The following is a 13286-nucleotide window of genomic DNA, read 5'->3' as shown; positions in this document are numbered from 1 at the left end:
TCCAGCTTTTCATGTTTCTACATAGTAAATGAAAAAGATGGTACAAGCTCTAGCACGACTTTACTAAGGGTTGTCAGGAGTACTGTTTCTTATACCAGGTGCAGTGCTAAGTAACTACACGAACCTTAAACTAACCTCTGAAGATGCTGGCAAGCGTTAAGACTAGTTCTTAATGTTAAGCAATGCCTGCATTCCAACACCATCCCACGTGCCTCATCTCAAAGGCTATTTCTTAGCCACTTGAACGCAGAATCCCATCAGCTCTGTCTACAGACAATTGTTTTCTCCACTGTTACCATCTCAGAAGTGAAAACAGGGCTGACTAGGATTGTTAGAGACCAACCTACCAAGCAGGATTTATAGGTTACCTGAAAACTTATTTTTATTTTGTAAAAATGTACCTTCCAAGATGAAGGGAAATTTCTTGTTCATTGTTTGTCTGAAATCTGAGATTAAAAAAATAAAATAAAATTAGACATCAGAAATTCATTAAATTAACACAAGGACCCACAGCTTAAGGCTAGCTTCAAGGTCTATATTATCAGAATATAGATGAGAATTTTGTATTAAAGGCTAGTAATACAGAACTATCTTCTAGAGCTACCATGTCATCCGGTCTACGGTTTTCCTAGTTTGGAAAGAAGGAAAAGCAATTCATGCTAATAAGAATTTGAAAGCCTTGATACAAAATTGTCTCCACAATACGTTGCAGCCTTCAGTGATGGTCAGAAGCACAGGATGGGATTTTAGTGCTCATGGGAAGGAGAAAACAGGCGAGCGTGAGAAAATGGGTAGTTTTAGCAAACACGGCCATGGTCCCTTTTGCTTTCTCAGAAATGAAATTTAGTGTAGTAGTGCAGCCAAGTTCTAGCTGTGCTTCCGAACCAAGCCGGCCCCAGGCACTTGCTGTTCCTAGCTCCACCAGTGTGATCCCCAAAGGTGAAATGTTTCCCCTGGTCTACAAGCCTGACTTTGTTTCCTTTCTCTTTAGTTACTCAGAATAATACGGCACTAAGGAATACTTGTAAACTGTACAATTGATTATTTCTGTTATGTCACTGACACAGCTTTAAATTAATTCTTTACAATTAATTCATGGAGGTAGGATCTTTAACAAACTTTTTTCCCATGAAGTAATTCTTTTTTAAAGGGAAGTGTCGTCTTCGTTTATATCCATAAAAATGCCCAATACACTGAATCAAAAAGCAACTGTTGCCCAAATAGCACTTACACTGCAAACCGGACACCTCTATTAAATAGGACATGAAGTGATTACCTTGGCTTGTGTTCATTTTATTAAACAAAGAATAAGCTCCAACAACACCTGCAACTTCAGCTACTAAAACTCCAGTCAAGATCTTCTTTGCCAGTGGTTTCATAGGGTGGGCCATCCTGAAGTAAACCAGAGATACAAGTAAACCCGAATTAGCATATTCAGACCTTTAGCATCGCCTCTATAAAGATAACGTCCACTCAGTACCACAATCTGCATGCGAATCTGTGGAAATGGTCCACTGCTGTCGGGTGGATTGTGACGGGCTTTGTGAGGCTTCAAATCTCTAAGGGAGCAGAGAGCCTCCTCTTTGTCCTCAGAGCTGCTGGTTTAAACCACCAACCGGGTGGTTAGCAGTCCAACGCTTACCCAAATGAGCCACCAGGGCTCCTTTGTATGGATATATGGCCCTGAAATTACTATAATTTAGCTGGATTAAACAGGCCACACAAACAGGTTTTCAATTTTCTATATAGTGATGAGGGGCCCCAGTGACAGTGCTTACACATTAGGCTGCTTAACAGCAAGGTCAGGAGCTCGAAGCCAGCAGCAGCTCTGCAAGAGAAAGATGAGGCTTTCTACTCCCGTAGAGTTACAGCCTCCGAACCCCATAGTAGTTCTACCCTGTCCTGTGGGCCAGTCAGTCAGAATCGATCAGTGGCAATGAGTTGAGAGAATAGTGACAAGTAGGCCTAAGGGGCATAATAGAAACAAAGATACAAGAGGAAATAAAATTCAAGAAGGAATTTTTGTTTTTAATGGTGGAACTAAGTTTTAAAAGCAGACCTAAGACTAGGAATGGTGGAAGAAATGTTCGATCGCTTTGTAAGGGAACGAAGCAGTAAGACCCACTCTCCAGGAGACCTGGTAAAGAACTGCGCGGCTAGCCACAAGGCTGGAGGTCCTAAGGCACCAGCTGCTCAGGAAAGACGGACAAGCTCTGGTGCAGTTCTCAGGCCTGCAGGGCTACAGAAATGACTTCATGGCAGGGGATTTGCTTTTGGTTTTAATGGGCAAGACCTAGCCCGCAGGCCCTCCCACCCCCTGGCCATGGCTTAGGTACTGTCCACTTCCTTTTATGGGGGAAGAATAAAACACATTTATCATGAGGAGCCCTGGGGGCATAGTGGACTGTGATCCACAAGATCCGAAGTTCGAAACCACCAGCCACTCCTGGAGAAAGATGGGGCTTTCTACTCCTGTAAACAGTTACAGCCTCAGAAACTCACAGACCCTCTCCTGTCCTATAGGGTCGTTACGAGTGGCATCAAGTCAATGGCAGTGAGTTTGGTTGAATTAAAGCTCGGTGCTGACACGTTGGAAGACAATCACTCTTAGAAGAACATCTCTTCCTCCTGAGCAAAGCGCAAGTTTGCTCACAGCCTTGTAAGAGACACAGTGTCTGCCATCAGAGCAAAGGGCAGGCATGCTTACTTCCACTATAAAAGACTTGCGGTCCCAACCACAGGGTTTCCTGCCTGAGGATACAGTTGTCATCTGGCCCACTTCCCATCCCTTGGGGGAAAGTGGAACTTGGAAAATTGATGGGAATGCTAACACTCGAGGGTGGCTACTGCAATTGCATAATAAATCCGTTACCCTAGACCCATCAATATGGGGTCTTCTACCTGCCTCCATGAAACCAGCAAGCTAACTAGTTAGCTTGCAAATAAAGCAAGATCTCAGCTCCTGCCCAATTCTGGACAAAATTGCTCAAGGAAACTTCATAAAGATATCACTGAACTTCATCATTTTGTGAGTCAGCCTCACCACCACCACCTTGCCATTAAGCTCAGTGTATCGCTGACTCTGCACAAATCACGGTACTATGCCAGACACTGCTTCAGCGCTCTACATGTTCTCACCTAAATTGCCAACCACTCCATCTCAAGTGACATTTTACCACTAGAAAACGGATGCCCAGAGAGATTAAACACTTCACCTAAAGTCAAAATTCTCAAGTGAGCAAGGCAGCTTACAACCAAGGCTATCTAACTCGACTCCTGACCAGGCCAGGATAATCTGCTAGTCTGGTGTCCCATGTGTAAAATGAAAAAATTAAACCAGATTATGTCTAAAACTACCTCTCAGTTCTAACATCATTCTTTCCCGCCCCCGGCCCTCTCCTTTCAGTTACCTTTCACTCTGTGTGTGCGCTAAATTGAGAGATCTAATTGCATAGAACTCACATTTTAAACAATATAGTAATTCAGTTCGTGAATACAAAATAATCCCCCATTTAATAACATATATTTTGTCAGCGTACTGCAGTTCATGCATGCAGATACTATCTTTTCTTAGATTTATACACAAGAACTTTATTTTTTATTGCTACTGTAAATTTTGTTTTTAGTTTCAAATGCCAATGGTTTATTGCTAAATAAGGGTTCTGTGCTTTTTTTCTTCTAACACTCAGTCATTCCAGAACCTGTAAAAGGCCTACTCTGGTGACACATCCATAAATCAAGACGCTTTTTCCTTCTGTTCCAAGAGTGTGATGGCACCTGTCTAGTTTTATCCCGCAGTGTTGTGACAGCCCACCAGTGAAAGCTTGTGGAGTCCCCTTGGAAGGAAAGCGTATTCTAAGGGGTGGCTTTTTCTTAATGGCTGGAGCTTTTCTTTATCTACAGAATACTTAGGTACGGAAGTATGTGCCAGGCACCTCGCTAAATGCTACAATAGTGTGCAGTAAACTGGCTCTTGTTCCCTAGGAGCTGCTGATGGAACTGTATCCCAAACTTTAATTGCATCACTCAAGGGCCTACTTAAAAATGCACATCCCTGGGTCTCAGCACTTCTAGGGTTGGTGCCCTATGCGTCTGCCCTCTAACAGGCACCCACCTGTTTTTTACACAAAAGGCCATTGGTCACATGAGAAAAACTGACCTGGTCCACCCTTTCACTTGACCCATCAAGAAAAAGCCCAGAACTCCAGCCAGCTTAGTTCTTCCTTCCATGCCTCTAATTTATTAAAGAAGCTAGAGAAGAAAGGGGGCTTACGTCTTTATTCTGTTCTCTAAAAGGTAAACCCGGGGAAAGGGCTGTATCACAAGAAAACAGACCTAAGTAATGTGAACCCAAAGTTCTACCTTGTATCCCTACGTCCTAAAAGTCAAGAGCAGGATGCTGGTAGCCTGTGCGCACCCTGCTACACAATGCCACGTCCTGTGTGCAGAGGTGCGGTCTCTAACACTACAGTCCACGAGCTCAGCCCACAGTCAGGTGTGGATATGCCATCTGCTTCTGAACCCTTCTCAAAAACCCTGAGAATGGAGGTAATTAAACACCCTATGTTGGGATTATCCTACTATCATTACTAGGGGTTCCTTCCCTCCCCAAATCTCACTTTTCTCAATTTGAACATTTGATCACCCTGGGGACCAAAAGATTAAAACGTTATTATTCTTACCTCAAAGAAAAGGGAGGAAGAGAGAAAGAGGGGAAAGGCAGCAGTGTCAGCTTCGATGAGACCAAGAGGTGCACTCTGCCTTACATCAATGTTGGACAATCCTGACAGGACAAAGTCAGACTAACAGGGAGCTGCTTAAAAGTTGATTTGGGCTGAGCCGAGGTACACAAAAACAAAACCGTCTGTGGACAGGCTGATCCACAGATTAAGGAATGAAGTTAAATTTTATAAAGGGAACTGTGAGGCTAAGGATTCACAGAATAAAGTCCATGGAATGCGGCATAATTTACCGACTATATCACATATTAAATATATTTAGATAAACAGATCAACGTTTTTCAAATTTACTCTACATCTTACATTCCTGTCTTCCAGAAAAGTGAGGTTTACTAACTTGCGGCAAGAGAGACAAACACCAGACAAGCACCTTCCAGACTAAGTAGTTGTTTTGAATGAAGCGGCTCTCTATGGCTCAAGGTCAAGGAGTACCCGGGTTGGCAGCCCGGTGGAGGGGGGTGGGGTGGGGTGGGGGGCTCGAGCTTGCAGTACGCGGACAAGGCTGTCTGCAGGCCGTATCTGAAGCTGTCTGCAAGGCTGATTCAATGCGCGGCTGGGTACACGGCTCGGCAGCGCCCAGGGTGATATTCACGGGCTTCAGGAAGGGCAGAGTCTGAGTCTGGATCTTAGAGATCAAGGTTTCTTGCCATTCCACCCCTAGGCTGAATCAAGAGTTCCTTCTGGTTCCCACGGTCGAGAGCCAAGCCGGGGCCGAGCCACGTCCCCCGCCCACAGCCTCCCTCAGCTCGGACTCCGGATCCTGTCCCCACCCCCACCCCCACCCATCTCCAAGCTCCACGGATTCTGGGGTTTCCACGTCGCCTGGAGGCCCCGGAGCGCCCCGGGACCCAAGGGCTCACACCGACCCCGCCCCTTCGCCCGCGGCTGCGCAGAAGGACGCTCCGCCCGCAGGCCAGGGACGCCCAGCGCCGCTCCGGCCGCCGGGCCTAGTGCGCGCGGCGACCGGAAACGCCCGACCGCCCGCGAGGCCACTGCGGCGAGCTGAAGACAGCCCCGGGTGGCTTTCCCGTGACCCCAAACTCTGGAGGTAAACCGGCCCCACCCCTCCTTCTGGGGGCGCCTCAAACCCAGCCGCCCGAGCCAGGCCAGGTGCCGCTAGCTTACCTGAGGCATGAACATGCGGGAAGGTCTGCGCATGCGCGTGCGAAAGGGTGGCGTTCCGCCTCGCCCACATGATGCTGGTTAGATGGCCATCGTGATCGCCGGCTACGGGGCTTAGTTCCTTTAGTCCTCACAACATTCCACATGCGAGGTGCTGCGAGTATCTCACTTTGCAGAGAGGCTTACGGTGTAACCGTCCCGGCCACCGGCAGCTGATGCCGAGCTCCAAGCTGAACCCAGGACTCCAGAAGCTTGTTCTCAAGCACTGTTGCACACCTTGCGGTGTGTCTGGTATACTCTGAACTGTGGAACTTTGTAGTCTCTTGTTCTCTTCTATCTACTCTTTAGAAACGGTCTGTAGCCTGAAGCCCCATTCACACACACACACACACACACACACACACACACACACACTCCTTTTACGTAAACTTCTTGCCCTGCACTGTTACAGGAAGAAACAAAGCTGGAGATCATATGATAGCATTTTGTAAAACCAACGACTTGTTCATAGCAAATACTTTTTTTTGACAGCACAAAATGCAACTATACACATGGATTTCTCCAAATACGCAGAAATCATATTGACAACATCTTCGGGAATAGAGAGGCTGAAGAATCGCATGTTAGCACCCCAAACCAGGTCCAGGACTAATTATGGAAAAGACCATCAATTACGCATATGTAAGTTGAAGAAAATGAAAAGAAGTCCATGATAGCCAAAATAGGACCTCGAGTCTCTCCCACCTGATTTCAAGAACAGACTTGATACACTGAACACTAATGATAGAAGACATGATGAGTTGTGGAGAACATCAAAAGCATCATTCATGAAGAAAGCAAAAAGTCATTAAAAAGACAGGAAAGAATGAAAAGATCAAAGTGGATGTCAGGAGAGACTCCAAAACTTGTTTTTAATCCTAGAGTAGCTTAAAGCAAATGGAAGAAAAGATGAAGTCAAAGAGCTGAATAGAAAAGTCAAAGGGGAGCTTGAGAAGAAAAAGTAAAATATAATGAAATGGGATTTAGAAAATGATAAAGGAAGAACATGCTCAGCATATCTTAAACTGAAACAACCTAGAAAATATTCAAACCTGAAGATGAAATGTTGAAAGATTCTAAGAGCAAAATATTAAACAATGCAGATACATCCAACGAAGATGGAAAGAACGCACAGTCACTATACCAAAAGAACTCATCAACCATCTGCAAGTTAAGGCACTAGCATGTGGATGTATGGATTGTGATAAGAGTTGTACGAGCCCCCAATAAAATGATTTAAAAACAAACCCCCTGTAGACTTTAATGGAGACTATGCTAGACTGATTCATTCAAAGGATTGAAGCAGAGAAAAATAGGTATTGGCCATGTGGCAGAAACGTTTATGTCTGATTTTTAAAATAGCACTGATTCTCACATGTAGCCGCAATAAGGGCTCCCTGTATAATTGAAGGGAGAGCATAACTAACATGCCCAAGTCCCAAGCCCAGAAGGCAATGTTCAAGCCCCCTACTTAAAAAATCTATTATATCCTCTATAATGCTTCCAGCTTCAGCCTTCTCCCAAGGGGATTGTGGAGGCTGTTCATTTTCATCCTATCCTGACGCCAAAGGATGTGAGTAGACAGGAGGACGGTCTCCTTGCTGCCTCATCCCCCAAACACAGAAGCTGACCAACGTCTTGGTTCTATAGAGAAGTCACAGGTGTGGAGGCTGGAGGGATCTCCACATTAACAAATATGTAGGAGCTAGGCTGCCCGTTTCAGATGTTTATCCCAGGAGAAGGGCAGTTGTTGAGATTAAGTGCCATCGAGTCAATTCTGACCTATTGTGATCCTGTGTACAACAGAAGAAAACACTGTCCCACCCTGCACCAGCCTCACCATTGTTAGTTTGAGCCCACCGGTGCAACCATGGTGTCAATCCATCTCCCTGAGAACTTTCCTCTTTTTCACCGCCCTTCTACTTTATAATGTTCTTTTACGGAGACTGGTCTCTCCTGAGGAGAGCAGTGGTGAGCTGGTGGGTTAGCAGGCCAGCCTGTAATGTCAACAATTTGAAACCACCAGTGGCTCTGAGGGAAAAAGATGAGACTTTGTAGTCCCATAAACTACTCAGCTAACACCAATGTTGGTGGTTCAAACTCACCAGTTACTCTGAAAGAGAAAGGTGGAAGTGTTTCTGTAAGGATTACAGACTTGGAAACCCTGTTAGGGAAGTTCCACCCTGTCCTATAGCATCACACCAGTGAGAATCAATTGGTCACCAGATAAAGTGTCTTGAATCCCAAATGCTTACAGCTGCCACTATTTCATAAAATCCCAGCTTTCCTGGATTTTGACTTCTGAAGGATAAGGTTTTCATAACTCCAAAATTACAGAGAGGTTATATACTCCTCTCCTTACATGAAAATTCCAGGATAAAGTTTGATTATGAACACAAGAATGTTTTGGCAGTTACATAATCTCCTGTCAACTTGTGAAGGGGTGGAATCTAGCCTGTCAATCAGGTCATAGCCAGTGAGGCCTCTGTGTGGACATGGCCTTCTTCTGAGGATTTTAGGATCTTCTATCTTCCTCCCTGGAGGCAGGACACACACACTCTCCCTGCAGGACATTCTGAAGCCAGAGCCCTGGAGCTGGAGGAGCCACGTGGAGACCCACACCAACTCTAAGATGCTTCCAACGTCACTATATCCACAAGATTTTCCATCCACTGGCCTGTGATCTTCCTGCATTCAGCATCATTGCATGTGTTGTGTGAGACTGGTATCGGACATATGGACTAATATCGGACTTATGGACTTAATCTGGACTGGGCTGGGATGTTCTCTTGATATACATTTACTCTTTGATATAAAATTCTTTCTTGTATACATATGAGTGTCTCTGGATTTGTTTCTCTAGTCTACCCGGACTAGCACAAATGTATTGCTTTTCATCCCAAAGAAGAGAAAATACATAATCATCAAGAGGCACCACACTACAGACCATAGAGATGAAGATGGTACAGGAGGGGCCAACTCACCTTGCTAAAAAACAGCCTTTGTGTCAATACACACCATTCAGTCATATGCTCCTGTCTCCCTTGAATCATCCTAGATTTTTGTGGATCATTTATTTTGCTTTTCTCACCCTCTAAGTCAAATGGGATAGCAACTAACAATAAGTCTGAGCCCTAAAAAAAATATTATTTACAATATGCATCATTAAAATTATTTTATTCAAATTTTATTGACATCTGCAATTATGATTTAAAATAGAATTATTATTATTATTACAAGAAGATAAGGTGTAATCATCTCCTAATTTTAAGGAAAGAATTTTTAAACAGCTTCCAGTGCACTGACACACCAAGCAGAATCAGGCCATGGTCCATAAGCTCTGAGAGGTGACGAGGTCTGTTCTAGGCATGAGGTGAGGTACACAGAATAGAAAGGGGATATGGGATATCACAAAGCATGAGACACCTCTGCATTCAAAGGCACGGCCATAGGAATACATCACGCAGTATGGGTTATTTTACAAGTCTGTGTGCCACTATTCTCCTCCATCATCCTAGGCAATGAAGAGTTGAGTATGTGAAACTGTAAGACCAGGCGGACCTACGCCTTCAGAGGCTAACAAGCATCAGATTTCATGTTACAACCCCACCCCGCCCACTGATCCTTCTATAATTACAGGCATTGGTGTCAAAACAGGATTAAGCACACTGCCTTTTTAAAAGTTTTATTCAACAAGGAGCATGCAAACAACAACTTTTGAGTTAATGCCATAAATCCTACCTTACCAAAGGAAATAGAAACCCTTTATAATGTAGTGGACAATGCCATGAAACCCTTTTTTATTGGTGGGTAGGCAGATTAGTGCTTACACTTTTATAACTACAGTGATTATCGTTCATTATAGGAAAATACGACATTCAAGTGGGATGCTACATGGAAATATGAAAACAATAAGATCTTCAGATATTTCTACCTTCAACTTTTCACAGTTTATTGTAGTAATATATTAAGTTCTTGTTAGATGACCTTGAATCAGTTACGGCCCATTACTGGCCACTCCTGGGCCAGCGTCCGAATGGTTCCTGTGCTGGAGCCCGTTGTTGAAGCCATTGTGTCCATTTCCCTAAGAACTTTCCTCTTCTTTGCTGCCCCTCGACTTTGCCAAGCATGGTGTCCTTCTCCAGTGACTGGTCTCTCCTGACAATATGTCCAAAATATGTAAGACAAGTCTCGCCAACCATCCTTGCCCCTAAGGAGAACTCTGGCCAGACTTCTTCCAAGACAGACTCGTTTGTCCTTTTGACACTACACAGAATTTTCAGTATTATTCATCAGCACCACAATTTAACTACTGACCTTCCTTAGTCTATATTCAACTTTCAAAGGCATATGAGGCCATTGAAAATACCATGGCTGGGTTAGGTGCATCTTAGTCCTCAAAGTAACATCCTTGCTTTTCAATACTCCAAAGAGGGCTCGTGCAGCAGATTTATCCAGTGCAATGCATCTGTTGATCTCCTTACTGCTGCTTCCCTGAGCATTGAATGTGGACACAACAAGATGCAATCCTGGACAGCTTCAGCCTTTTCTCCATTTATCATGATGTTGTGTACTGGTTCAGTGGGGAGGATCTTGGTCTTCCTTACACTGAGTTGTCATCCATACTGAAGGCTGCAATCCTTGATCTTCATCAGCAAGTGCTTCACAAGTCCTCCGCACTTTCAGTAAGCAAAGTTGTGTCGTCTGCATATCTCAGGTTGTTCATAAACCTTCCTCCAATCCAGAAGCCACATTTTTCTTCATATAATCCAGCTTCTCTGATGATTTGCTCAGCATATCGATTGAACAAGTATGGTAAGAGGATACAACCTTGATCACACCTTTCCTGATTGTAAACCATGCAGTATGTTCTTGTTCTGTTCACACAGGGGCCTCTTGATCCACGTACAAGCTCCACATGAGCACATGTGTTCCCATTCTCCTCAAGGTTATTCATAATTTGTCATGATCCACATAGATAAATGCCTTGGCATGGTCAATAAAACAAAAATAAACATATTTCTCTTATTCTCTACTTTGAGCCAAGATCCAGCTGACCTTAGCAATGATATGCCTTGTTCCACAGCCTCTTCTGAATCCAGCCTGAAATAAATAAATACGTACATACACACATTTTCACATCAACATTTTTAAGTGTACAATTCCTCATCATTAATTGCATTCATCAAATTGTAGAACCATCACCACTCTGCATTCCCAAATGCTTTCCACCACCTTGGATAGCAACCCAGTACTTTAAAAAAAAAAACACAAAAAACTCCCATGTCTGCCTCCTCCCAGCTCCCGGTAGCCACATATAAAATTTGATTTTATGCATATGCCTATTCTAGCTATTTTATGTAAATAAGATCATATAATATTTGTCCTTTGGTGTCTGACTTCTTCCACATAGTAGCATACGTCAGAGAATAACTTCTTTTTATCATTGAACTATATTTCATAGTTCAGACATATCACTTTTTTTAATCCATCTATTCTTTGATCAACATTTAGAATATTTTCACTTTCTGGCTACTGTGAATAATGTTACTATGAACATCAGAGTACAGGTATTTGGTTTTGTTCCTGCTTTCAATTCTGTAAGGTACTGTATATACTTGTGTATAAGTCGAGTTTTCAGCACGTTTTTATTGCCGTTTTCGTGGTAAAATTAGGTGCCTCAGCTGATAATCGGGTCGGCTTATACTCAAATTGCTAGGTTATATGGTAATTCTGTTCAATTTTTGGAAAACTGCCAAATTATCCTACAGTGACTATACTAGTTTATATTCCCATCAGATGGGGTTCAAATTTCTTCACATCCTCCAAACCCTAGTTATTTTCCATCTCTCTAATTATATTTATCCTATTGAATATGAAGTAGTGTTTAATTGTGGTTTTTGATTTGTATTTTCTTGATGCCTAATGACTTTGAGCATCTTTCAGCAACCTCATGACCCCTTTGTATAGCTTCTTCAGTGAAATGTCAATTCAAGTCTTTTGCCTATATTTTAATCGGGTACCTTTTTGTTGTTGAGTTCCATAAATTCTTTATATTTTTTGCCTATGAAACGCTTTTCAAAGATATGGTTACCAAATGTTTTCTCTCATTTTATAAGTTGCTTCTTCACTTTGTTGATGAAATCCTTTGATAAATAGAAGCGTTTCATTTTGATGAAGTCTAGTTTATCTAATTTGCTTACTGTTGCTTGTCTTTTGGTGTTATAGCTAAAACTTCATTGTCAAAAACTAGGTGCCACAGATGACAGCTTTCAATATATGGAACTCGGGATAGACAAACCCCTTAAGAAACTGTAATGGGAGTAGCAATTCCAGGAGGGCAGAGGTAGGAAAGGGGGAACAAGAAAGGGAAGTGGAAACAGACAGCAATGATGGTGGAATAATCCCCCTCGAGGGGGACAAATTCAGGATAGTAGGTGAAGGGATAGAATGGGTGGTGTAAGATATGTATAAATAATAACAATACATAATATATTAAGGGTTCATGTTGTGGCAGAGTGGGGGAGGGAGGGAAAAAACAGGAGCTAAATATCAAAGACCTCAAGAAGAAATTGATGCCAACAAATGTACGTGTCCGCTTGATATAATGGATGTTTGGATTGTTATCATATATGTAAGAGACACCAATAAAGTGATTTATTAGAAACAAAAGGAAGTTAGTTGCCAAATCTGTATCCCCATGTTTTCTTCTGAGAATGCTGTGGCTTTAGCCCTTATGTTTAGCTCTGAGTAAACCATCTGACATCATCTGGCTGCAGGAAGAAGGAGAATCTAAATCCGCCCAATTGCTATAAGGCAGAGATCAGACAGGGTTCCACCCTCCACCCTTCCTGACCTGATTCTGATACCAGCCCTTCCTCCCGTGCCACTCAACTTTTCTCCTGTGTTCCATCATTGGTTGCAAAGGCCACACAACTCACAGACAATCCTCACAAAGGGAGCCATTAGGGAAGTTAACTGGTTATAAGCCAGGATCTGTAAACAATAAGGATACACTCATTGGTCCACAGTAACATCTCTCCTCAGCCAATAGCCAACCCTGTCTCCAGTCTTGCTACTCTTAGCAATGTGGTTCTTTGACTTCTGCTTCATTGGGTCAGGAAGCGGACCCGCTGCTCTGCCTCACAGTCTCTCACAATCTTGGTGCTGTTCCTCTGCTCTGACTCATGGTCCCTTTGCTTCAACCTCTGGTCTCGACTTGGCTCCTTTGCTGAGTCCTATGGTCTCCATGCTTCAGTCTCTGGTGCCTCTAGTCTCAGCCTCCATCATTTCAGGTAGTGTTCTTGACTATGATCCATGGGTAGCTTTTCTTCCTAGATGGTCCTGGGATCCTTGCTGTTTCTGCTTCTGAGATGGCTAATCCTT

At 43.4% G+C, this 13286-nt stretch overlaps 1 protein-coding gene across 4 annotated transcripts in view; it reads right to left on the bottom strand.

The window, feature by feature from the left end:
- CEBPZOS (CEBPZ opposite strand) overlaps window positions 1-13286 on the bottom strand; it is a 42613-nt gene that overhangs the window by 1829 nt on the left and 27498 nt on the right. Inside the window, exons 1-3 of one of the 4 annotated variants that reach the window (XM_030884710.2) lie at window positions 5865-5888; window positions 1277-1392; window positions 402-446 (exon numbers count right to left, since the gene is read on the bottom strand). In XM_030884710.2, coding sequence (XP_030740570.1) covers window positions 402-446; window positions 1277-1391 — 160 coding nt within the window. In that variant the 5' untranslated portion in view covers window position 1392; window positions 5865-5888. Of the gene's footprint in view, window positions 1-401; window positions 447-1276; window positions 1393-1778; window positions 1812-4682; window positions 5053-5864; window positions 5889-13286 lie in introns of those variants that run through there. The other 3 variants (XM_045287065.1, XM_045287066.1, XM_045287064.1) reach the window with 3 other exon arrangements.

Source organism: Echinops telfairi, unplaced genomic scaffold, assembly GCF_000313985.2.
Source record: "Echinops telfairi isolate 266 unplaced genomic scaffold, ASM31398v2 ScPeMD7_10;HRSCAF=50, whole genome shotgun sequence".
Classification (NCBI taxonomy): domain Eukaryota; kingdom Metazoa; phylum Chordata; class Mammalia; order Afrosoricida; family Tenrecidae; genus Echinops; species Echinops telfairi.
The sequence above is the reverse complement of the archived record's forward strand: the minus strand, read 5'-3'. Positions and strand labels throughout refer to the sequence as shown.